This window comes from Adiantum capillus-veneris, chromosome 10, assembly GCF_014529385.1.
Source record: "Adiantum capillus-veneris isolate H3 chromosome 10, ASM1452938v2, whole genome shotgun sequence".
NCBI lineage: Eukaryota > Viridiplantae > Streptophyta > Polypodiopsida > Polypodiales > Pteridaceae > Adiantum > Adiantum capillus-veneris.
In genome coordinates this window covers 53445582-53472995 of record NC_140940.1, presented here as the reverse complement: position 1 = coordinate 53472995, position 27414 = coordinate 53445582, and the positions used below count along the sequence as shown (strand labels likewise).

Below are 27414 nucleotides of genomic sequence, written 5' to 3'. Positions count from 1 at the left end.
GACAATTCCAAGCTGCCATCTTTACTGTGGTCCCATAGGTCTTGCATCGTCATGCGGGGCGTCGTTCCAATATCACCACCCTTCCATCTCGAAGTGACCCATTACAATTCCAAGCTGCCATCTTTACTGTGGTCCCATAGGTCTTGCATCGTCATGCGGGGCGTCGTTCCAATATCACCACCCTTCCATCTCGGTAAAAAGCAATCTTACCTTTTTCCCTTGCCGCTCTAATATCTGGTATAACCTCCTGCAAATGGGCAATTTGCGAGAGTGTGACGTCATCTCCAAGGAAGATGCCTGTCTTCTTAAGAGTTGGTCTCTTCTTTAAGAAGTCCTCCTTCGCTTTCATGGAGGGGAAACGAAGGATAAGTGCTCTTTCCTTTGAGGATTCCCATTTGCTTCCACTTTTCTTACTGTCCACTCTCCAAGCTCTCATATGTGTCAGCTCATTAACCCCCATCATGGTAATGAGTTCTTTTACCTCTACATCCACATTTTCTTGGTCTCTGAGGCCACAAATCCTCACGTGTAAGGTAAAGGTCAAGTTGAAGACCATAGAGATCAATCTTCGATATTCAAACGAAAGAAAAGTGAAGCTAGGATCTGATTGACAAAGGTGGAGGTCCAGAGCCTCCACTTTTCAGAGTGCTACTTAATGTCATTTGTCCACTTTATAAGAAGTCTATTAGTTACTAGGACATGTCCATATAGACAAACCAAGGTGATAATCTCTTAGACATCAAGCTCTGATGATTGGCCTCTGAGAAAAGTGTGTACAAACTAGTGTTTGCACATGCATGCTTACGATTCATAGAGGGCAAGCAACATACCAAATACACATTCATGCAGATGACATAAGAAGAGAACTGCTCTAACCAAACAACCACAAAGCAATCAAACGGCAAGCATTATCCTGTAATTAGGCACCCACTATACCTTCAAATTGTCGAACTGGGAGAAGAGAACTGATGAGGATGGATTTTCCAAGCCCTCCATCATGTTTGTTATCTGATGCAAAAACCAGAAGTGAGTGCATGTCACTGTTTTCCGCATAGAAATTTACCATCATCATAAACTGAAAAGTTCAATCTACCTCAGCATAGAACTCAGCATTCTCTGGCAACGAATAAAAAATTAGCTCTTTTATACCTCTTATCTGAAAATCAACTACAATACTTAGTAAATGTATTGAGATAGAAAAATACAAGGCACCTTGTACACCCACCTTGTAGCGATGATAGAAATGTGCCCGCTCCGTGTACAGCATCAATCGCCGCTTACCATGAAAAAACCATGCTCTTGCACGCGAAATGTCACTTTGCTTTGTGTACCTGTAAAAGGAACCAGGTGAACGGTTGAACCATTTGAAAAAAAAGACATCGTCTTCAAATCAAACCATGGGCATCCCTAATCATATCAGTATTCATGTGTATGGGTGGTGCTCCATGCTAGAATCAGCCCTGCCTACTCTAATGTCTTGACAAGAGACGATGACACCCTCTCACCCTGCGAATGTCACCAACAATCTTCTCATGAACACTCAAAACCGAAACCTCAATGTTGTCTATGGATAGCGTGTATTTGATAAACAACATGACTCTAGACTTGCTATCGATTGCCAAGAGTCTATGAAGATAGATAGACATGAAGATCTGTTGTATCAGCAATCAAGAATTTCTCCGAGTGTTCCTTTTGTAAGCATCTGAAAACTGAATCAACTTAGAACACAGTGGTTTTTGGAAAATCAAACCACAGCTTACAAACCCTAATCAACATGCAACAAGAGTTGATCAAAGTATATGGGGCAAGGAAAAAAAAGAAAAACCAGCTGTCTACCATCATCTTGGACCCATCATCGAGGGCTTCCACACGCCTAAGGTAAACAAAGGTTGAGCAAAGATGTGCATATTTGAGGCATATATGCATGATATATCATATCCCCCCTCTTTAGAACAAAGTTCTGAGAGTGAAACTTCGCAAGGGACGAGTTTCTCTTGCTGCCCTATAGCAAATACTCTTGCTGCATAGAGCCATCATGGATGGGTCTTGCTTGGCTGCAATCAAGCTACTCCAAATCAAGAAGCTGCAACACAGCTCGATGTCGTTGGGATTTGGTAGACCCCTTGGCTCACTGCCTTCCACACAAATAAGTCCTGGGTGACAATGCTATCCAGCGACCATCATAGAATCTGAAGATCACCGTTGTGACTGCATGGATCTCTCTCTTTCTCTCATTAAACCAGTCCTTATCAGTCCATGCTATGCAGTGAGGTATGGTTCTCTCTCCTTCCCTTCTCTTCTCTCTCTCTGATTCAACGAGTCTTTATCAGTCCAAGCTAGGCAGTCAGGTATGCGACTGAAACGGATTGCTATCTCAAACAAAAGCGGTGACATCTCGAACAGACTTAAATACAATTCAAACTGAAAATACTGCACACAACACCTGCAAGAGATAAAAGGGGGGTGGAGTTCCCCTATGAGATGCCTTGGCCCCTAAGGTAGGTGCCCGGGTGGTATTTCCTTGTTGTCTTGATGTCAAGGAAAAAGGCACCTTACTACAACTGCTCTCTGCTCTAAGGATTTTAGTACAACTGGCACATAGGCTTTGGTTAGATAGGACCTGGTTGCTAAGGCAATCAACCAGCAAAGCAATTGCTAAAAACAACTTATCCAATAAAAAAATACCTATCAGAACAGACAGAGCATAGAGAACCAGGAGACACTGACACCATGTGGACATGCTCGACAAAATCCTTACCGGAGACTACAGTCACACATGGCCTACACATCATAGAGCATGCAAAAATCGAGGTCCAACATTTCACACTACTCATGCGGATGTGTCTACTCACAATCACGTCTGGTCCGGCATTTCACGTTAGACCATCCAGATGCATTTGATACACAGGCACAATCAGAGATGCAATGCACCGACATTCATTTCACAAACTCAATCAAATCACAAAGCCTCGCTAAACCAAAGTTCGAAGAGCGTTGCAACAATCCTTTATCTATAACATACAATTCCCATAGACACAGGACTGTTAGCTTATTATTTCTGGTGTGCTAAAGAGCACAACCAAATGACTATTATTTACGCAATCATGTTGATTTGCTGACAAGAGAGTTAATTGCCTCCCCAGAAGGCACTGTATTAGACTCAACTGTTGAAACCGCCTGCGATCTCTGAATGATAGGCCCCAAGCCAAAAGCCTCGAGATAAAGACCCATCAACTGTGTGATCTGCCACGTTCCCCTCCTTTGACCACTTTGGCGTCTAAAGCAGGGTAGTCCCTGAACTTTACCAAGTACATTAGAATCATCTTACCCTTCACTTTTCTTATTTTTATGTGCCAAAACTTGCTGTGGACAGACCTTGGCAAGATGGCCCATTTGTCTGCAGATGAAGCACTGGTTCAAGAGGCCTGAATACTCCACACTCTTGTCCAATACAACCACCAGGCAGTAGAATCACCTTTGGGAGTGTCCCAACCATGGGCCCAATCATGGACAGTAAGAATCCCGCCTTAGTCCTGGAAAGCAAACTAAGATGGAAAGATATGCCCCCTCCTCGAGCACATCTATAGTCGGGTCGAAGTCCGCGGTGTCCAACGAGCGGGCTTCTTTGGAGTCCCTCTGAGGTGGAGCAAGGGCCGCCATTTTGTGTTTGCTTCTTGAAAGAGGAAGGCGAAAGCGATGATGAGAGCCACCGAAGTGTTAAGGCAGCCCACCGACTATTAGCGAGGGAGGAGAGAGATTGTTGTTTGGGGGGGGGGGGGGGGAGCACAGGCAGCAACGAGCTCTTTGTTGTACTCGGCTACCGATCATAGTTGTACTGGACTCCAAAAGACCTGTTCTCATAGGATTTCTAATATGCTCTTGGATAATTCCTCTCTCTATGCTCTCGAGCAGCTGCGAGCTCTTCGTTGTACTCGGCTACCGATCACAGTTGTACTGGACTCCAAAATATCTATTCTGTCATTAGGATTTCTAATAAGCTCTTGGATATATCCTCTCTCTACACTCTCGAGTGAACGAATCATTGGGTCAATGTTGATCCCTTGATGATCAACTATTGATTGCTTGAGAAGAATCCGCCTTTGGGCATTGTCATAGGCCAACCTCGATTTGGTTTGTGTGCAATTTTGTGTCAATTTTCTTTTGATCTGCATCATAGATAGCTTGCTTCATTATCGTGAATTCCTTGCATGATATGGACAAAGCCTTATGCAACACCAAGAAATAGACTACACTCACCACTAAAAGAAAATCTGAAATCCTTGGCAATAAAAAAACCAGATCTATCCCCAGCTAACAATGACCTCTTTGCCTTAATACATCCTCAACAGCCTTTTTATCATTAGCTTAATATACAATATCGAAAATGTAAAACAAGTAATATACTTCCTGGAGATTAAGAGACACTTACTCTCCCAAAAGGCAAAATGACACATTCTCTGCTTTGAGGAAATTCCGCAGCCTCACAAAGTCAAAGTAAGCGCTCACAAAGATCATAATTCCCCCCTGAAAGTAGAAAGCAAACATCACAGCATCAAACAGTTGATTGTTAAATAAGACTTCCTTAAATCTATTTGAGCAATATTTGCAACTCATCCATACCTGCAAAGACTCCTTCAAAGGACCAAAAATCTGGAAAACAAATGCGATACTTCAACCAAAAATTAAGTTGCCCAAGGAGGAAGTGAAAATTTCCTTTGATGTGTTCAGAACTGACATAAATGTACTCTTGCCTTGTTATTCTACTCCCCTTAGAGCAGTCTTTAAGCTCATTCATAGCAACAAGAACAAAGAGAAATGCAAGCACATGTATAGATTCTCCTTCGACTGCAGCATACATAGAAAGAACCTTTTGCTGCAACATATACCAGTTACGCACAGTGCACACACCAGAATTAAAGGAGCTAGGGTGTACCTTACCCTTCAACTTAGCACATTACCCTTCCCAACTCTTTTGTTCTGAACATCGATGAGATGTCTGATTTTAACGACCATCAGAAGTAGTAAGACATGAGGAGTTCTGGCTACAAAGTGGCCTGGAGCAGCACCAGCCCACTTGCACGGAGGAGCGCTTGAGACAGCCCCTTGTTTGGAACCCATGTTTAGCACTCAGAGAGGCCGCTTGGTTGGTAGTAGGCCTCATGTTTCTTGGGGTCCCATGGCAGAGGGTCCAGCCCGCACTCTAGGCGATTGGCCCCAGTTCTCAGGTTTGCCAGAGAAGGTACAGATCACCCAGCTACGGGGCATGAGAGGGGTGCAGAGCATGTGCCAGGACATTACAGAAGCTTTGCCAGCTGAGTGGCTCACCCCTCTAGAGCCAACAGCTCCCAGATGGAAGGGGGCTTTCACGCGACTGGAGGTCCTTATCACAGTTCGTGCTTGCTCGAAGACAGTACCCCCCATGTTCTTCGAGATCCAGGGAAAGGGTTGACTTCACAGAGTCCCAGTAGAGGCTCCGTGGGTTGCAAAGTGCTGTTTTTAGACAATACGAGCAAAGGGCATCTGTAGGAAGACCTCTGTCACAAATCCGGACCGAGCAGACCTTGAGACAACCCACTGGAGGCTTTGGGCTTGGTAGAGCTGCCCTCTGGCACGAGTGCAGTGTGACCCTAGTGAGTGGTTTTGGAGAGACCCCTTCTCTTCAGCCGACCACCCTGGGATCCCTTTCTTTCACTACACTGTTCGACTGGGGCACCACATACTGACACCACAGAGAGAGGACCGTCCAGCTCCAGCACTTCATTGGCAAGAGGATGGTCACACAATTGAGTTCCTGTCAGGTTTTTGGGAGCGGTTATGGGACTCCAAGCAGCCGGGGAGAGTCACTTTGTTCTAGTGGCTCGTTGCACACAGAGCTACAACAGTTGGGAGCTGGCTAGTACACAATGGTTTTTTGGCAGCCTCTGCAGCTTGTGGTCATCCTTTAAGGAGCCACCGACATTGTCTGTGGGACTGCCCCATGGCATAGCACGTTTGGCTGCAGGTTTTTCGGCTCATGCCAGCTCTTTCCACAACTTGATAGTAGTGCAATTGCCACATTGGGCGCATATATGTTCAGGAAGCCCATGAGGCAACCCAGAACCTGCATAGTAATCCGCTGAGTCCTGCCTGGCATGATAATACCTATGCCCACAATGGCCTGCTGCCAAGAATCCGCAATAGTCATACATACCCCTCCCTCGATACCGCCAGGTCCAAATGCAACTGACCAAAACGTCTCATTGCGACCACGCAAAATATGACCACATAGTCTAATGCAGCTCTCACACACATGATGCTCTTGTAGCATGAGAATATCAATCTCACCACCCACAAGGCATTGCTGAAGCTCCTGATGCAACCAATCCTCTGGTGCTGAAATTGGGGCCCTCCTAATCCATGCACATTCCATGAGACGATCCTCATGAAGTCAGTGAGAAAAAAGAGATAATGGAGCAGCAGCCAACGTCGCTATCTTTGGGGCCACTTTGGATGGGGAGTAATCTGCATCCGAGCGATCTCTAGACAAGCGCATCTGCAGTGACTGTCCCACCCAGGCCCAAGCCGAGCATGCAGCCAGTAGGGCAGCTACATCCTATGTCCAAGAATCCTCATGTACAAATACATAGCAAGGGGCGCTCTGAGTATCAGCAAACAAATGCACCACAATGTGTCTGCAACCTGCTACATCCGGGGGCGTCACACTAAACTTGGCTAAAGGCCAAATTGTCTGTACCAGGTTTGTCACCCCTAGGTCCCTGGACCTAGAGCCAATTAAGAACTGTGTGCAGGGTCCACTCTATAGGATCCTTGCCGCACAGCGGAAAGCAGAAACCTACCCCTCTATCCAAAGCCTGCGTGCCTTCGACTGCTAGAAAGAGGATGTGGACTCGAAAGCAAGCCTCCTCCGGGTCGAAAGAAGAATCATCTAGGAAGCGTGTGAAGCTGTAATCGAATAAGTCCCATCGTCTGCGAATGTCAAAGCTGGTCAAACCCCGAAGGACTGTTGCAAAAGTAGAGGTCTCCACCATAAGAGGCGGCCTCAGATGGGGCTGTCCCTCCCAAGCCATGCGACTCGTAGCGAAAGCACCACCAAGAGATCGTCCCGCTGCAGATGTGTGTCCAGTCCCCTGCATCTCAGGAGTCGGTCGAGAGATGAGGCTGAGGGCCCCACCGTGGAGAGAGGAGGAGCAGGAGGTGGGGGTGAAGGTGGAGGAGGGGGAGGCGCAGGAGGCATCTGAGGGTGGAGGCGGTGGAGGCACGAAGCTGAGGTGGAGGGAGCCTCCTCAGGGGTGTCCTGCTGAAGAGGGTCAAAACGGTTCCCTGTCAGAAACCAATGCTGCTGAGTTGCAGGAGGTCGGCCACCAAGGGAGTAGTGTGGCGAGCCCATCCCTGTCGACGGCGGCTAGGGACCTTCTGCCAACTGTCAGCTGGCTGATCGCTGGCCTCTGTCGAGGTACCAGCATGTGTGTCCTGGGTATCTGTCTGTTGGGCATGCTCAGCCTTGATAGGCTGCACATGCGGATGCCGAGCAGGATCATCAATATCACCTTGGCCGTCATCTCCGGAGACTCGAACTCTATCTGATAACCCTTTCCCGAGGATGAGGACATCCGTGATCTTGCCCACATCGGAGAGGAGTCGGGCCTGAAGTAAGTCCCGAACCTCAACTCGATTGGGTCGAGTGCCAATAATCTTTGCAGATAACCGAGGAGGCTTGCAAGTGTTCCACCTCGGCCATCGAGCTCGCTTGCTCTTCTGGCGAAAGAGCAAGTCGAAGAGTCGGCTCCGCGAGGTCGGGCGAGGGGGCTTCTGAGGAGTCCCTCTGTGGTGGAGCAATGGCCGCTATTCTATGTCTGTTGCTGTCGAGGAGGGGGCAAATGTGTCGGCTCCGTCGCCAATAGGCTGCAAATCAGCCCACAACGAGGGAGGCGGGTGAGCAGGTCGAGGCGGGCAAGGGGCTGGTGGGCAGCCCAAGGCGGGAGAGGTGGAGTGGCGTGCTGCTGAAAGCAGCGCAAGGAGGGGAGGGGGGGCTGGCTGGCAAGTGAGGGAGGCGATGGCGAGCAGGGAGAGACAGCAGCAGCGAGCGCGTGCAGTAGGATTGGCTGCAGATATGTGTTCTTGCATATAATGTGCATACAAGCACATGTGTTCGTGCATATAATGTGTCAGTCTTTTCTTTAATGTTGGGAGGGACGCCTGGGGAACCATGAATAACATACAAATAAGAACCCTTTTCCTTTTTCGAAAAAAATAAAGATCTGATTGAAGCATAGCCAAACCTCCACAGCAATACTTCTCCATTACCTGTTTTGTGAATAACTTGAAGCGAGCTTCGTCCACATCAGTTAAAGAGGTACAGCTTATTCGTTCATAAACCTGCCGCAAAAGATGTCTCCCTTGAAGATTGAGCAGTAAGTGAACCATATCTTTTTCTCTAGCGTCGACTTCTTCGCTTACCTGTCGGACTTGCAACAGCATCTTGGAGAGAACGCCGGGATATTCACAGCGCAACTTTACCTGCACACATTGGACAAATAGATTGCTGAATATTTCCTTTGAAGCAAATCATAATGGGTACCTCTTTCAGTTGACAAACACCTTGCCAGCATGATTGAGACATGAACGATTGAAAAAGGCATTGATTCCTGCATTCACATGACAGAATCTCAGCTTTACAAAAGCCTCAACTGTATCACAGAAAAATAAGCAAAAATATTTCAAAACTTGGAATAAAAATAATTGACGCGTAGAAGAAGAATGGACAACCTGCATCAGTAAATGCAGAAAGTATTAATGTCTGTCGAAAAAACCTTCCATGCCCATTTAAAAACCTGTAAAAAAACATCCTTGTTCATACAAAAGTGAAAAAGGAGCACCTCTAGAAACAAGACTAAAAAGACATCCCAACACAAGTGTTAGTAACTTTTCATGAAGTGGGAGACTCTTAGGATTTTAAGGATGCATACTCATTTGCTATCCTTGAACCTTAGTTCAATGGCTGTCCCCTTGCACAAGAGCAACCCAAGACATTTTATGATTTTAACGTGGGAAGGCTCATAGAGATCAAAGCAGGTTAAGTGTGAAGGGAGCACAGGGCTAGGATTTGATCCTGCAGTTGATGTGTTAGCCGAGGTGGAGTTTTCATTTTTGAATTGCATTTCTTGAAAAGAAGCCTTTTCTCTATAGGATTGAAGCTCGAGTTCCATTGGCAATTGGCCCCTGGTGGCCAAAGATTCAATCAATTTGCACACAGACGCAGAGTCGTGTTGACCTGAGGATGGGAGGACGATTTTCTGCGAGTATTATGAGGGCCTAGGAGTCGCGGCTTCACTTGTCTGACCTAGAGACATCCCTCTTGGGTGCAAGAGAGACCTTGGCTCTGTGGTGTTGAAGGGAGACCTTGGCTCTCTTGTGTGCAGTGTGACTCACAAGTCTTCCTTGATTTCGGAGTGCACCTTCCAAGGATCAGTTCTTGAAGCCGCATAGCTGTGGATCCGACTCCTCAGGAGGCAATCAGGAAATGCTGGAAGTTGTGGGCTTTCAGCAAAGGGTCTTGGGTGCAGCTGCAGTGGGACTCTAGAGGGTGGCATGCAGGGACCCCTCTCCCCCCTCCCACCTGCAGACCGCCATCTTATATGGCTTGCCTGTCATATTTTGATGTCTGATTAGGAGGCCATACCACCACCAGTCACGGACATTGGCAGAGGGTGGCATGCAGGGACCCCTCCCACCTGCAGACCGCCATCTTATATGGCTTGCCTGTCATATTGTGATGTCTGATTGGGAGGCCATACCACCACCGGTCACGGACATTGGCAACTACAGGGGATCATTGAGGACTCTGTATCTAATTTATGTTCACCACTCTGGGCTGACCGCGAGGCTCGTAGGATTTTTGTTTTTCAATGGCTGGTTGTGCAGAAGGGCTGCTATAGGAGTCTGGCTAGCCTATAATGTACCTCCTAGGTTTACCTTGGGTGTGTGCATCTAGCGACATTGTTTATGGGATTGCACGCAGGCATAGAAGGTTTGGCTCAAGACTCTTCGTGTGATGGATCCCATCCTCCCAGACATGGTTTTCTCTTGGGGGGCCACAACTCGGCGAGCTAGCTGAGGCCTGCATTCCACTATAAGACAGAGCAAGACAAGTCACAACCTAGTCATTAGGCTACATGCATAGTGACCTATGGCACCGAATTCTTAGCAGCAATATGGATTCAAGATAGAGACCTTAGAAAGGAGTTAATCAGCAGCCTGGGCTTTTGGTTCATCAGAGGAAACTTGATGTTTTTGTCCTCTTCAGGGAAACCCCAGCCACCTGCAGTGACAGTTCACGCTTTCTGGCTTCAGCTGCTCCACACACTCAAAGGATAGCATGATAACATCCAAGGTAGCTCAGACAGAGCTAAGAGATGTCACCACACAATCGTTAATTGTGGGGTCCAGTACCTTTCTTCACGGTGGGGCACGGTCTTCTTTGGCATTACTACCTTCCAGTTTGGCTTTTCCCTCTCGCATTCTTTGATGTAGCCATTCTATATTTTTTCATGGGACGGTCTTCCCTCCTTGTACAGTTTTCTCTCAAGATAACGGTGATGTAGCCCATTGAACAGTTTTTAAAACAAATAGAGAGAACTTTTTTGCGCAACAAAGGGGAAAAAAAAACCATGCTATACTTGGGAGGCTTTTCTGATGCGAAATATTTGAAATGCATGTCAAATGGTAATCATTTCATATTTACCTATGAAAAGAGAGCAACGGTTCTCAGTGCAAGGACAACTTACAAAGGAATTAATCTCAATATATTCTGGCCTTTTGCAATCCTATGAATGGTTTCCCATCTCCAGTCTAAGTTGAATGAAATGTGTCCCATGACAATCACTCCAAGAAGCTATTAACTCCACCTGGCCGCAACCATGGAAGATATGTATACAACACATTTTCAGCAGCGCAAGCATCAACCTTACCTGCTCTCAAGCCCAGGAAGCATTCCCTTTTGCTACATATAATCCTAATACTCGAGCGATAAGAAACATTGATAGAGGCGGCGAAAATATGTAAGAAGAGTCATGAGCAAGGCAAAAAGAGACAGCGCCGTAGAAGTTGTCTTTTTTGTTGTGTATGTGGGATTTACAATGCAATTGAGGTGACTTCACAAGTGATAAAATCTCTATTGTATCCCCTCCAGACGTAAGCCAAGAATAGCAGCGATCATTACTATTCTTTATTCATTTGGTCTGTACATGCGGCATGCCCAGTAGTATACCTTTCTACATGTTTATAGCAAAACGAGTTATCACAGCCTTACAGCTCTCTGATTCGCATAAAGTCAGTGCCATTCTGCTGTGTCGGGATCTGATTCAGCTGCTCTCCAATCTCAGTCACATGCGCCCAGTTCTGTTAAGATATTTTCCTCAAAAAGAGTCAGTTAAGATTTTTGGAACGCATGCCTGCATAAGTATCACATCTGCATTTTCACTTCAGTGTTGTACATGCCTGCATAAGTATCACATCTGCATAATCAATCACCAGAATCTGTACCAGAGACAAACAAAGACACAACAAAGAAAGTAAGATCAGACAACATGTACTGTCTTGTTTGCGATGTTCAACAGATTCACGGTATCAAATGCAAAGGTATTTAACATGACAAAACGTAAAATCTAGACAGCAGGTACTAAAGTTGAATAAATAACAATCAAGTTAATAGGATACTTTCATACAAGCAATTTCCCCTGGACATTGGCCACATCGAGCAGGGAGCACTCGCAGAACATTGGAATGCAGAAGTGGTCTGCTGCTCTACCTCTGACTGTGCTTGCTCTGACCTATGCTCTTTCTCATGCTGCAGTGTAGTATTCATAGTCATATGGAACACAAATTGCGAGTAGGGAAGCAGAAAGGCGTTGGATTTCCATTCCTTGCGACTATGTTCTCAAGACTGTCACATGGAACGAAGGACCGAAAAAGGAAATAGGAACTGCGAATGGAGAACCAAAAATGGTAGTGGACTCTTGTCTGTTTTGGATGGAAGGATCAACCCGACTGTCTCTACGGTACTTTGAGGCAACCCTTTCCAAGTGGGCCCCTGAATATTGCATTCCAAGCAATAGTTTGGCATGACTGTGACAATGTGATCACAATGCTCTGACTTTCCCCCACAAAAAAGAAAGGCTATCTGACACAGTGCTTGACACAAGCAGGGCCACAATCTCTTGGCCGGCGGTTTTTAACAGCAAATGTGAAGCAAGGGCTTCCCTTTAGATGCAATCACTTACGCTTACATTTTCAAGGCCTATGACTTTATTCAAGAGGTTGATAAAGAAAAACAAAATCATCTTGACGATTCTTTGGTTGAAATGTATATTCCCAAACAAAGGCACAGCATGGGAGCAGGGCTGTTTTCAGCAGATTCAAAGCAACAGCCGATCCCAGAGCCAAGATGCAATAACCTATGCCGAGTGTGGTGCCACTTGACAGACATGCTACACCAGCCTCATAGATGGCTTGCTGAGGGCCATTGAAGTTGATAGAGCAAGGCTCCTCTCCATATGCAGACACCTATGCTTGCATTAAGATGGTATATGGCTTTACGCAAGGCATTCACATGGGCAAGCAAATCCATGATAAGAATGTCAGTCAAGGGCTGTTGAAAAAACATGTCCTTGGAAATGCGTTCTTGGACATGATGTACTAATGAAAGCGTGATCCCTTTCTTGCCTAACGCTCAGTATATAACAGATTGATTTCATAGGCCATCTTGGCCTTTTGAAGACGTGTCAGGAGGGGTAGCAATCTTATTCAGGGAGGAGTTGCAGCCGCTATTACAGATTGTCCGGAGAGATGACCAGGCGAGATACATGTGGGTGAGGCTGAGGGCTGAGACGGGCAGATTCTTATACATTGCTATATGTTACTTTCCCCCTAGCACATCAGTCTACACCTCACCTAGAGGGCAATCCCCTTTCTCTATACTTGATGATGACATATGGGAGTTCTCTAGAGATGGAGATATCATTCTCTTGTGAGACTTTAATGCCAGGACGGCCAACTCCCAAACGGTATTTTATGATACCTCGGAGGAGATGGATATATCGGAGATGGGGCTTGACAGACACTCACAGGATAGAGAGCACATAGAGTATGGGAGATATCTCATGGAGATGACGACTACGCATGGTTTGGCCACACTTAATGGTCTAGAGATTTTTCCTTCGTCTGGGGGATTCACATGCTTTCCACACAGACATGGGACTAGTACAGTGGACTATGTCATGACATCACCGAGCTTCATCTCTAGTATTCAGGATCTCAGTGTGGGACCTATACCTGTTGGAGTAGCAGTGGACCATGCTCTCCTGACTTTTCAGTCTCTTTCCAGTATTATGCCTCTCAGACACCACGGAGGATTGCACACACACGGTATACTTTTACACCAGAGACGGACTCAGTTTATGTGGAGGAGATTTACAGGCGGATGTGGGCAGCCGCGCCTGTATATACCGTGGAGGAGATCACCACTCTATTGACGGAGATCTTGCATGGAGCAGCAGTAGAGGCACACCCACACACTCAACCAGATCAGAGAAGACGTTCTGGGAACATGCCTCAGAATAGTTGGTATGATGAGGAGTGCAGAGAGATGAGAGTTCAGATTCAAAGGGAGCTTATACTTGGAGTCATTATATATAGACAGTCTCGCATTACCCTTCGGCGTTTAGTGCGACGGAAGAAGCGGGCCTTTTTAGCCCAGATGGAACGTGATTTGTATCAGCTCTTTTTGAGTCGAGATTCAGGTGAGGCATGGCGTCTCTTCCATGAGCACTCACCTTCTCCAGTGATTACTTCTCCCGAGATTTGGGGTCAGTATGCAGCATCATTATATACAGTACCTGGGCAACCACCATTACCAGACCCTCTAGACCTTCTTTACCACTGAGATGGTGAAGAACGGCATTGACAGGATGAGGACTAGGAGAGCATATGATCATGATGGTTTGGTGGCAGAGCACTTGATACATGCTAGAGATTTACTGTCAGAGGTTCTTGCGCGGTTGTTTAACCGTGTCATGTGTGAGGGATTACCCGAGTCTTGGAGGTTATCTACTATTGTACCTCTCTTCAAGGCAGGGGACCCCACGGTGCTAGGGAACTACCGTACTATTATGATAGGGCACGCATTGGCACGATTGTATGCATCCATTCTTGAACAGCAATTGAGTAAATGGGCAGAAAATGAGAGCATACGAGCAGCAGGACAGGCTGGATTCAAGAGGGGTTTCTCCACTTTGGACCATATTCTTACACTCAGAGCCATTATTGAGGAGGGTCGGGCACATGGGAGACGGATGTATTGTTGCTTTGTGGACTTCTGCAAAGCATTTGACACAGTGCAGAGGGCCAGATTGATGCGCAGGCTACTGAAGTTGGGAGTACCCACAGAGATCATATGGGGGATCATGGCTTTATACGCCTCAGTGACTGGCCAAGTACGCACTCTTGAGGGGATTTCTGACATTGTTCATTCCACTATTGGAGTGAAACAGGGGTGTCCTTTGTCCCCTACACTTTTTGGTATGTATGTAGATGAGGTCTCTGACTACATTGACAAAGAGGGCGACAGAGGCGCTCAGCTAGCAGGGACATGGATCCCTTTATTATTATATGCTGATGATATTGTGTTGATATCAAAGTCACCAGAGGGCATGCAGAGACAGTTGGATGCATTGCACAGCTTTGCAGAGGATAGTGGATTGTCTGTGAACCTTGGTAAAACCAAGGTTATGGTGTTTAACACCACACCACATTGGGTCAAGAGATCGGCACCTACACTCGTATATGGTCAGGACACTATGGAGTACACAGATGAATAAACTTATCTGGGGGTGGTATTCACGGGACCGAGGTTTACTCTGAGGAGAGCGGCAGAGACTAGACTGTCCACAGCCTATGCGGCATTGGGAGGGCTAGAGAGGATGTGTTCGTAGGTTCAGTTTCAAGAACCGCGAACAAAGCTATGGCTCTTTGATACTTTGGTTGCTTCAGCTATGCTTTATGGGGTCCAGGTTTGGGGACCATCTGTTAATCATGACAGTAGGAGGAGCATGAAGAGACCCTTGGTATTTATGATATCCCGGATGATTAGAGCCAAGGCCTCTGTACCACATATGATTATTCGAGCAGAGGTAGCCGCCCCTCCTATAGAGATTGAGGCTCTTACCAGATCAGTGTCCTTTATGCACAGTCTATGGGATACACATAGAGGCTGATATACTAGATTGGCTCGAGTCCTCTAGACAGTTAGCAATGCAAGGAGACGCATCATGTTGGTATGCGCAGATGACCTCATCGTTTCAGCATGGATAGATTGCCTCCTTTTCAGTATTCCCTAGATGCACCCTCCCTGCCAGTCACACAGACGGAAATCACTAGACTCATTCGTCAGGATCTTATACAGTTGGACACCACGAGGACATGGGTAGAGCCGATGCAGGAGTTGGGCACGAAGATGGCTTTCTACAAAGAGCATCTTCTCCAACTTTCGGGAGATAGGTTTGTGATTCGTCCAAGCTAGATGGACACTCATTTGTCTCATGGTCTGCGATGTGCTATTGGTCAGATTGCCACATCCTCACACCACCTAGAGACTGAGACGGGTAGATTCAGAGGGATACCACCGGAGTCTAGGATATGCCAACTATGCGATAGAGAGCCAAAGACAGAGCTACACTACATATGCCACTGCACTGTGTATTATGAGATACGAGGGCGCTTCGATTGCTTATTCAGAGAGGGTTTTGGACCCCTAGATAGAGTCATGAGGTATCAGATCAGAGATGCCTTGGCTTATATCTACTTGAACTACACCGACATAGAGATAGTCTGCTGAGGAGACATGGAGTACGACAGTCACAGAGACAGATACCAGACTTCTTTGGATCGAGGGAGCCAGGAGACCAACCACCAGCACAGGGTTGTACCCACATTCATACTAGAGGCACCCTCATTGACAAGGCGACTGAGCTCGGGAGATCGAGATGACCACGACCGAGACACAGCAACACACTCCATTGACGGAGACTCGAGCGGAGGATCAGAGGCATTCTACCACGACACCCAGTGTGTCATTATGGGCCTATTCTACATTTTCACATTTCACATTTCACACTTCATTTTCAGTTTTCATTTTTCACATTCAATACTTTTTGTACTTGTACTTCAGACATTGTATTAGATTCACCACTTTGTATCTGGTCTCATAGGTCATTTTGGCCTTTTGAAAACGTTAATATATCATTTCATTTCTCTCTCTCTCTCTCTCTCTCTCTCTCTCTCTCTCTCTCTCTCTCTCTCTGAGCAGCTGTGGCGTCAGGGAAGAGCAGCGTGAGGGCAGCAGGGCAGCGATCTGCGGCGTGTGGGAAGAGCAGCGTGAGGGCAGCAGGGCAGAGAGTTGTGGCATGAGGGAAGAGCAGCGAGCGACTCTCTCTCTCTCTCTGCAGCAGCGCGAGGCTGAAGGCCTGTGGCGTGAGGGAAGGGCAGCGTGCTGGCCCTCTTTCTCTATCTACCCACCTGTCTCATGGTTTGAGATGTGCTATCGGTCAGATTCGTACATCCTCACACCAGCTGGGAATTGAATTTGGCAGATTTAGAGGAATCCCACTTGAGAGCAGAATTTGCAAGTTATGCGGAATGGAGCCGGAGACAGAATTACACTACATATGCCTTTGCACCGTATACTATGAGCTACGTGGGTGTTTCCATTGCCTATTTAAAGAAGGCTTTGGACCTCTAGATAGAGTCATGCAATACCAAGATCAAAGATGCTTAGGCTTGTACCTACTAGAACTACATCGGCACAGGGATAATCTAATGAGAAGACAAAGAGCACTACAGCCTCAAGAGGCAGATCACAGATTTCTTCGGATCGAGAGAAGCAAGAGTGGAAGGAGAAGCAAGAGGCCAGCAGCCAGCACAAAGGGATTGAGCTTAGGAAATCAAGACGACCACGACCGAGATGCAGAAGCACACTTCACCAGAGGAGACTACAACAAAGGATTAGAAGCATTCTAGCCAGACACCCAGAATGCTCCTAAGAAGTTTATTTAATACTTTGTATTTAGTTTTTCACATTTATTTTCACACTTTCACACTTTTCACGCTTAGTACTTTAGTACTAAGGTACCCAGACATTGTAACAGATTAACCACTTTTGTATCAGTTTGGTCTCATAGGTCATTCAAGCCTTTTGAAGACGTTAATATAACATTTCATTTCATTTCATCTCTCTCTCTCTCTCTCTGGAAACACATGTATGCATAATGTGGTGCGTATAGGTCGCTCTCTCCTCTCTATTGGAGAGTGAATCAGATAAGTGAAACAAATAAGGCAAGAAGGATGGCGGCGCACTACATGGTCACAAGCAAGAGGATGACAACCATTGAAAAGGAGTTGAAAGAATGCAAAGCCCACATGGATGAGTGGAAGAAAGAGAAGAATTTAATTCTTGAATGGAAAAAGAGGGAGGAACAGGCGAGGGAACTAGAACGCAAGGAGTTCCGGGATGAAATTCAAGCTTTAAAAGGTAGCATCTCAGCCCTTAAGGAAGGAACTTGACGAAACCAAAGAGGGAGGACGCCTTGAAGATGGAGAAATTCAGCCATCAATGATCGATGAACTGAATAGTATTCGAGCACAAGTCAAAGAAATAAAGGAGGAAGGAGAAAAGAAGACCTCATGGGTGGAGGTTCTCTCCAAAACGCAAAAGAAGATGGATGAGGCTGAAAAATGGATTGAAGTTGTCAAGAAGGGAAAGGGCAAGGAAATCCCGACTACACCCGACATCATCAACAAGACACTTGAAGAGGAACAACGAAGAAGGGTACGCGCTCTACACGTGAGAGTGACCGCACTAAAAGATTCAAATAAGGTGAACAAGAGGTGAAGAGCCTCATGTCCATGATGGGGGTGGTGAAGCCCTCGCACACACAAGCTTGGAGAGTGGGCAAGAAGAGTGAAGGTAATGGGGAGAGTTCAAAAGAACGGGCTCTCATTTTGCGCTTTCCCTCCATGGAAGAAAAGAAAGACTTTTTAAAGAAGAGGCCAACCCTCAAGAAAACAGGTATCTTTTTAGGAGATGATCTTACGCTCTCACAGCTTGCACATATGAGAGAGGTCATGCCAAAGATTATAGCAGCAAGGGAGAAGGGAAAGTTAGCTTTCTACAGAAATGGACGAGTAGTGATTACAGAACACTGCTCTACATGACGGTGCGAGACCTATGGGACCACTCTCAGGATGGCCATTTGGAACTGTAATGGTTCGTATAGACTCGATGTGGGGGCCTTTGACGACAACTTCAGAGACAGAGACATTGTTTTCTACTCAGAGACTCATCAGGCTCCAGGACAGTTGATGCCGCACATATCAGGATACAGATGGGAGACAGCTTGCCGGACATGCACCAGATCTGCGCATGGGACTAGAGGATCAAGAGGTGTAGCAGTTCTTTTCAGAGAGGAGCTCCAACCACTACTGCACATAGTTCGGAGAGATGATCAGGCCAGATACTTGTGGGTGAGGCTGAGGACAGAGACTGGACGTTTCTTGTACATCGCCATATGCTATTTGAATCCCAGCACTTCAGTATATGCTTCACCCAGAGGACAGTCTCCTTACTCTGTACTTGATGATGATATCTGGGAGTTCTCCAGAGATGGAGACATCATACTCCTGGGGGATTTCAATACCCGTACAGGCAGCTCACAGACGGTCTTCTATGACACCTCAGAGGAGATGCTTAGAGAGTTAGAGCCAGAGGAGATGGGACTTGAGAGATGCTCACACGACAGAGAACATACAGAGTATGGGAGATACCTGAGGGGGATGACGACTACTCACAGTTTAGCCATATTGAATGGCTTATCGACCTTCCCATTTTCTACAAGTTTTACTTGTTTTCCACATAGACATGGGTCCAGCACTGTAGACTACGTTCTGACACATCCGAGCTTTATCTCTCACATTCAGGATTTCACAATGGGGCCCAGGCCTGTAGGGATAGCAGTAGATCATGCACTTTTGACATTATCAGTTTCCTTTGAGTACAGTACATCTCAGGCCTCACGGGGTGGTAGACAACCACGCTATACTTTTACACCAGAGACAGACTCGCTCTATGTAGAGGAGATACATAGGCTTTTATGCACATCAGAGCCAGTATACACAGTGGAGGAGATCACATCTATGCTGACAGTGACATTACATGGGGCAGTGACAGAGGCATACCCACACACTCAGCCTAGTCAGAGACGTCGTTCTGGGCACATACCTCAGAACAGTTGGTATGATGAGGAGTGTCGACAGAGTAGAGCTCAGATACAACGGGAGCTTACATTGGGAGTGATCACCTATAGACAGTCTCGTATTGCTACACGACGACTAGTGCGACGGAAGAAGCGAACTTTCTTGGTCCAGATGGAGCAAGATTTATATCAGCTCTTCCTTAGTAGAGATTCAGGAGAGGCTTGGCGTCTATTCCATGAGCAGTCTACCCCACCAATGATTACTTCTACAGAGATATGGGGGTAGTATGTAGCATCTTTATACACTGTACCTGGACAACCACCACTACCAGATCCACCACAGCCATGTCCGGCTACGAGCACCTTCTTTACCACTGAGATGGTAAAGGAGGCCATTGACAAGATGAAGACCAAACGGGCACAGGATCATGAGGGTTTGGTAGCAGAGCACATTATACATGCTGGGGATTTGTTGGCAGAGATGCTTGCACGGTTATTCAACTGTGTCATGTATGAGGGCTTCCCTGAGTCTTGGAGATTATCTACTATTGTACCTATCTTCAAGAGAGGAGACCCCACAGTACTGGGGAATTACCGTACTATCATGGTAGGACACACATTGGCACGGTTATATGCATCCATCCTTGAGCATAGGCTGAGCAGTTGGGCAGAGATTATGGGCATACGGGCACGTGGGCAGGCTGGTTTCAGGAGGGGTTTCTCCACACTAGATCATGTCTTTACACTCAGAGCTATCATTGAGGAGGGTCGAGCACATGGTAGACGGATATACTGCAGCTTTGTGGATTTCCGCAAAGCTTTTGACACAGTACCGAGGGCCAGATTGATGCGCCCGCTCTCTCCTACTCTATTCGATATGTATGTGGATGAGGTTGCTGACTACATTGAGAGCGATGGTGATAGAGGTGCACAGTTGGCGGGACATGGATTCCACTATTGTTATATGCTGATGATATTGTGTTGACCTCCGGCTCCCCGAGGGGATGCAATGTCACTTGGATGCTTTGCATAGGTTTGCCTACGAAAGTGGTTTGTCTATATGTTTCAAAAATCTGCAGTAAAGATGATGGTTCGGTAATTCTCGGGAAGCACCTAGGTACGGAGAGCTCGCTGCTGCTGCCGCTCCCCCCCTCGCACCTGCACCAGTCACCCCCACTCGCCATCGCTTGCTACCCCCCCCCAAAAAAAGTTGCGCGCGCTACCCCTCGCCCTACCCTCCCTGTCGCCTGCTCCCCTCTTGCGCCCGCCCTCAACCCCCTGCTGCCCTTCATTGCGCTGCCCGCTTCCACTACACCCACTGCCCCCATTTTCGCTGCCCTCTCCCGCACCCGCCCTCCCCCACCTCTCTTCGCTCACGGTCCCCCCCCCCCCCCCCCCCCCCCCCCCCCCCCCCCGCCCCGGGGCCCCGGCTCATTTCGTTCTGCCTTTCTCACGCCGAGGTTTTCCTGTCGATTGGCTCTGGCAGTGTTGGTTCTTTGACAGTGCTTGCCGGGGTCCTTTTGCAGAGAAATTGCTTTACCCACTCTTTTTCCGCCACAGCAGTAGACACAAATGGAGGCTCACGCTCCGCCACAGAGGTACTTCACTGAAGCCCCTTGGCCCGACCCCGCTGAGCCCACCATTCGACTTGCTCTTTCACCGACAGAGCAAGCCAGCCTAGCCGCAGAGGTAGAGCGCCTGCACGCGACTTCTGTCATCTGCAAGATTCTCGGCACCAGACCCAGCAGAGGAGAGCTGCGTGATCTTCTCCAGGCCTGCCTTCCCGCAAAGGTGGCCAAGATCTTGGATATTCAGATCCTCGGACGAGGCTACTACCAGATCGAGTTCAAGACCCCTGAGATGGCGTAAGGTCATCGCCATGAGTCCGTTGACCATCCGAGCAGCTCGAGCCCACTTTCGACAGTGGAGACATGGTTTTGACCCTGCTTCAGATGTTCTCGTAGAGGAGGCAGACATCCCCATCTCCGTCTGATTTCCTGGTTTGCGGAGGAAGTACCTACCACTTTTGTGCAGGATAGGATCAGCGATTGGGACTGTCCTGGAGACACCTCGCACGGCAGCCTCAGTAGCTGCCAAGGCGGCCAGCATTCCCTCAGTTCGCGTTCTGGTTAGGGACACACACTCTCCCGAAGGTCATTCTTCTGCCTGGGGTGAGTGGGGGTTGGTTTAGACAGAGCATGGAGTATTCCGGCCTCCTGAACCAGTGCTTCATTTCTCGACAGATGGGCCATCTTGCGAAGGTCTGTCCACGGAGGAGGCCTCGACCTACACCACGGACTCAGCCCCAACCTGCAAGGGCTGGCCAACAGCCACAGGCAGAGACACAAAGCACACATGCAGAGCCACCCTTCGAGCCTAGGGCTCTAGCGGAGGAGGGATGGCAGCAAGTTCATGGTCGGCGGCGGCAGGGGCCACAGCGATGACAGCCTCGTACTTTTTTCAGGAGGTAGAGGTGATCGTTTCATGCTCACACGTTCGGTCAGACAGGGCTGCCCTCTTGCCCCCTTCCTCTTTCTGTTCTATGCTGAGGCGATGAGCAGCTTTTTGGTGTCACAGCAGGTTGGTTTACGGGCCTTAGCACTCCCTATTTGAGGAGAGGAGCTACTGGACGTTGAGTTTGCTGACGACGCAGCCTTGTAGTTGGATGGCCAGGAGGCCAACCTTCACAGGTGAGAGCAGGCTCTTGAGACCTTCTACTCTGTATCTGGCGCACTGATCAACGGGAGAAAGACAGTGGCTTTCTCGGTTGGTAGTGCTCCTGTGCCCATCTGGATGCCAGGCGAGGGTTTCAGGTCGATTCCCCCAGGGACTGCAGTTCGGTACTTGGGCTGCAAGGTTGGTTTGGACTTGTCTCTCGAGCAGCAGATTGCTCCCCTCCTCCTGTCTATCAGGAGGAAGTTGTTACATTGGAGCTGCGCACGACTTTCTTTGGCTGGCAGAGTTGTAGTGGCCAACCAAGTGTTGTTGGCTACTATGTGGTACATCACTTCTTGCTGGATCTTCTCGAGTCCTTGTATCAGCCAGGTAGAGCGGCTGATCAAGAATTTCCTTTGGTCAAGGCGAGACACTCTGCCAGTCCGGGTCAAAGTGGCTTGGCAAGTCATCATTCTTCCTTGTTCCGAGGGAGGGCTTGGAATCATACACCCACCACAGCAGAGTAGAGCCCTTCTTGGGAAGTTCATGTCCAAGGTCTTCTTCAAGGTGAGGAGCCCTGGAAGGAGTCCTTGTTACAGCGGCTTCGTGCGAGGGTGCCTCACGCACAAGGCCCCTGGCAACCTTCAACCAGATGGATCATCACAGAGATGCGTAGAGTTGGTTTGAGCAGGAGTTTGGAGGATCACTTCGCTGTGGGGTTGCTTCGATCTTGGGAGCACTTGCGGCGAGGCCTGAAGCAACGTCAGCCTACTTGCACGGAGGAGTGTCTGCAACAGCCCCTTGTTTGGAACCCCATGGTTAGCACTCAAAGATGTCACTTGGTAGTGGGCCTCATGTTTCCTAGGGTTCCATGGCAACAGGTCCAGCACGCTCTTTAGGTTAATGGTTACAGTTCTCAGGCTTGTCAGAGGAGCTATAGGGCTTTCAGCTAGAGGGCATGAGAGGGGTGTAGAGCATGTGCCAGGACATCTCAGAGGCAGTACCAGCTGAGTGGCTCACGCCTCTCGAGTCAGCAGCGCCCAAATGGATGGGAGCCTTCACGCGACTGGAGGTTCTCATCTCTGTTCGGGCTCGCTCAGAGACTGTTCCCTCCCTGTTTTTCGAGCTACAAGGTGAGGGACGCTTACAGCGAGTTGCAGTAGAGGCCCCGTAGGTGGCACAATGCTGTTTTCAGCGGATCCGAGTGGTGGGCATCTGTGGGAGGACTTGTGTCATCGATCCTGACCCAGTTGCTCTTGCGACTGGACATTGGAGACTGTGGGCTTGGGGAGTGTTGTCCACTGGCACGAGTACAGTGGGATCCTGGAGAGTGGCTTTGGAGGGACCCCTTCTCCTCTGCAGACCACCCAAGTGTCCCTTTCTTTCAGTACATTGTTCGACTGGGACGTCGCATACTGGCAGCACAGAGAGAGGCTCGGCCTGCTGCAGCACCTCATTGGCAGGAGGAGGGTCTCACAACTGAGTTCTTGGCAGCTTTTTGGGAGAGGTTGTGGGACTCGAGACTGCCGAGGCGAGTCACTTTGTTTCAGTGGCTGGTCGCACACAGAGCTACAGCAAATGGGAGCTAGCTGGTGCATAGTGGCCTCTCGTCCGCATGCACAGCTTGTGACCACTGGAGAGTCAGCGTTACTATCTTGGGGATTGTCCCTTGGCACAACAGGTGTGGCTTCGTGTTCTCGGGCTGATGCCCACTCTTTCCACTGCTCGGCAGTACACTTGGGGGGCAGCTGCTTGGTCCACTCTCACGAGCCCGGCACTTCAGTTTGAGCTATCATCCACCAGCAGGATGATAGTGATGCGGAGGGGCGACCTACACGCCAGCCTGCCACCACAGCGCTTACTCCACAGGAGTGGTGCAGTGAGAGAGAGGTGTGTTGGGAGCTCATCAGTGGCCTGACACTCTGGTTCATCTATTGGGCCCGTTGCTTCCGCATCTTCGAGGCTCGCCCTGTACCACGAGCAGAGACTGTTCGGGATCTTTGGCTTGAGCTGGTTCATACTCTCAGAGGACAGTTTGAGAGACTCCAGGGCAGCTCCGACCGCATGCGGGAGCGCAGAGAGGCTTTCCTTTGACTTTGGCGTCCTGGGCCATTTTTCACCATGGTCCACAGTGTGCTCAGATGGCAATACCGACCACCGGTGTGGCTCTTCCCTCCTCCCATCCCCTGATCTAGCCTCATTGTACATATGTTGTTTTTTCATTGAGAGAGTCTCCCCATCATGATTGTTGTAGTCCTCTCTTGTAGAAGAGGTTGTAGCCCTATGGGCAGTTTCATTAACTAATAGAAGGATCTTTTTCTCGGAAAAAAAAAAAAAGTGGTTTGTCTATCAACCTTGGTAAAAGCAAGGTTATGGTGTTTAATACCACCCCACACTGGATCAGGAGGTGAGCACCCACATTCACATACGGCCATGAGACAGTGGAGTATACAAATGCTTACACTTACCTTGAGTGGTTTTTAGCCAACCAACATTTTCATTAAGGAGCGCAGCAGAGACCAGATTGACTAGAGCCCATGTAGCATTGCGTAGATTGGAGAGGATGTGTTCGCAAGTCCAGTTTCACGAGCCTCGGACGAAGCTCTAGCTCTTTGACACTTTGATGGCTTCTCCATTGCTCTATGGAGCTGAGATATGGTGACCTTCTTTGGATCATCACGGGAGGTCAGGTCGCACTGATGGATGGGGGGACATGGAGAAACCTCTGGTCTCTATGATCTCGCAGCTCATTATAGCCAAGGCTTCAATACCACGTGCCATTATCCAAGCAGAGCAAGCAGTCCCCCCACTAGTGGTTGAGGCGCTCACTAGATCAATCTCCTTCATACACCACATATGGGACCTTCCTAGAGACAGATATGCCCGCCTTGCACTTGAGTCCTCTCGACAGTTAGCCATGCAGGGAGATACAGCATGCTGGTATGGGGAGATGGCATCATGGTTTCAAGCGCATGGGTTCAGCATAGACAGATTGCCACCCTTCCAGTACTCACTAGATGCACCATCTCTCACTCTTACACAATCCAAGATCACTGGGCTCATCCGCCAAGACTTGACTCAGCTAGACACCAGGAGGACATGGATACAGCCAGCACATGAGCTGGGCGCGAAGATGGCTTTCTACAGAGAGCATCTTCTCCAGCTTACGGAGGACGGTTTTGTGACAAGACCCAGATACATGGACACCGACCTGTCTTATGGAATAGGATGTGCTATTGGCCAGATACGCACATCTTCACACCATCTGGGATTGAGACTGGGAGATAGCGCGGAGTACCAGCAGAGGCCAAGATATGCCCCTTGTGTGACATGGAGTCTGAGACAGAGCTGCACTACACTTGGCGTTGCCCGTCTATATGAGATAAGAGGTCGCTTCCATTGCTTCTTCAGAGAGGGTTTTGGACCACTCTCCAGAGCCATGGGGTACGAAGATGAGAGATGCCTGGGTTTGTTTTTGCTCAAGCTAACACACAGGGAGAGCTTGATGAGAGGAGAGACTTGCCAGTCTCAGAGACGGATCACAGATTTCTTTAGAACAGTCATTGGACAGTCGGAGGAGTTACTACCACAATAGAGGTCACATTTGTCTCACACCAAAGGCACACTAATTGACCGAGCGTTTGAGCTGGGGAGATCAAAACGCCCACGACTGCGGAGGACCACACAACATCGACGGAGGCAGCATCATAAGATTCGGATCACTTTGGCAAGGCATGCAAGACGCCCGGTCAGACTATTGACCATGGAGGAGATTGATGAGATGGGCCAGCGACCGATGCTCGATCTCCTGTGATTTAGCTATTTAGCTATCCCAACCAACTGCTTAGTTCACATCGAGCGGCCTAGGTTTCCATAGTATTTTTATTTTGTTTTTTTATATTGTTATTGTTGTTATTTTTGTTACTCTGACTTTGTATCAGATCCACCACATTGCTCTGCTCTGTTTTTAGGGTTTGCGCAGCAGATAGAGGTCTGTTTTAGGGTTCGTGCAGCAGTAACAGGCTGTTTTTAGGGTTCGAGCAGCAGACAGAGGCCCGTTTTAGGGTTTGCGCAGCAGTAACAGACTGTTTTTAGGGTTCACGAGCAGACAGAGGCCTGTTTTTAGGGTTCGCACAGCAGACAGAGGCTTGTTTTAGGGTTCACGCAGCAGTCAGCAGGCTGTTTTTCCCTCTCCCTCTCTCTCTCTCCATGGCTGCTGCTCTGTAGCGTGCTCATCTGCTGTTGCTGCCCCACACCAGTAACGTGCTCTCTCTCTCACTCTGCGTGTCACACTTGCAAGCTATGGCAATGAAGTTGACGGGCTCGCGCAGGTCACATGGGCACGCTCAGGTACATTCACGCGTCACTGTTGCGCTCTCCCTCTGAGCAACAGGCGGACACAGCAACCTGCAGCAGCGCGCAGCGCGCAACCTCAGCAGGTCAGCTAGGGTTCTCTCTCTCTCTCTCTTTCTCACAGCAGCCCTCCGCGTTCCTTCGTGAGCGTTCCCTCGACAGTCAGTCAGACTCAGTGTTTGGCACAATCTCTATACAGCTCGTGAGATCTTCAGTCCAACACAGATTTCCAGAAAGCAGATCCGCCATTCATTGGAATCGAGCTTGACCACAATGACTCGGGAAGGGAAGGCTTTTCTGTAAGCTCCTTAACTATTTCTGCAGAGCCCAAGGACTGGAGAGGAGCAGTCAATGTGACAGTGCAGGAGGTTCAGCGCCTGAAAGAGTTTGGTGTCACAAAGGGTGAACTGACAAGGTATATGACAGCACTACTCAAGGACAGTGAACATCTTGCAGCCATGGTGGACAGTGTTGCTTCAGTAGATAGCTTGAATCTTATCATGGAAAATGATTCTTTGGGCCACACCGTAATGGATCAACGTCAAGGCCATGAATGCTTGATAGGTGTTGCACAAACTGTCACACCTGAAGATGACCCTGCACACGACACGAAAGCCGTCAATGTCTCACATGTTTGCAAGTCGCGAGCAAAGGCAACCTTCATGCTCACGAACAAGCGGATGGCGGAAATGGAGAGGGAATTGAAGGAGTGGAAAACAGAGATGGAAGGACGACGGTGGAAGGAGAAGGCCAACCTCCTTCAGATGATCTTCAATGAAGGTGCACAATGGAAGAAGGAGAAAGAGAGCCTTAACGCAGAAATACAGACACTCAAAGAAGAAATCTCAGCCCTCAAACAAGAGAACCCAAACGCCGAGATACGGACACTCAAAAAAGAAGTCTCAACCCTTAAACAAGAGCTTGCTGATAGAGTAAGCAATGGACTAGAGGAAGGCGAATTTTCAGCCCTCGGTAATAGATGAAATCAAGGAAATCAAGGAACAGGTAAGGATGATCACAAAGGAAGAGAAACTGAGTGTGGCAAAGACATCTTCATGGGCGGAGATGATAACAAGCACACAGAAAAAGGCGGACGAGGCCGAAA

General features: G+C 48.3%; 1 protein-coding gene across 1 annotated transcript in view; it reads right to left on the bottom strand.

The window, feature by feature from the left end:
* NOF1 (U3 small nucleolar RNA-associated protein) overlaps positions 1-27414 on the bottom strand; it is a 195449-nt gene that overhangs the window by 24567 nt on the left and 143468 nt on the right. Inside the window, exons 13-23 of the mRNA XM_086521310.1 lie at positions 11497-11535; positions 11309-11397; positions 8767-8831; positions 8599-8645; positions 8458-8517; positions 8305-8376; positions 4621-4650; positions 4430-4524; positions 1226-1331; positions 1094-1156; positions 937-1008 (exon numbers count right to left, since the gene is read on the bottom strand). Coding sequence (XP_086377436.1) covers positions 937-1008; positions 1094-1156; positions 1226-1331; positions 4430-4524; positions 4621-4650; positions 8305-8376; positions 8458-8517; positions 8599-8645; positions 8767-8831; positions 11309-11397; positions 11497-11535 — 738 coding nt within the window. The remainder of the gene's footprint in view (positions 1-936; positions 1009-1093; positions 1157-1225; positions 1332-4429; positions 4525-4620; positions 4651-8304; positions 8377-8457; positions 8518-8598; positions 8646-8766; positions 8832-11308; positions 11398-11496; positions 11536-27414) is intronic.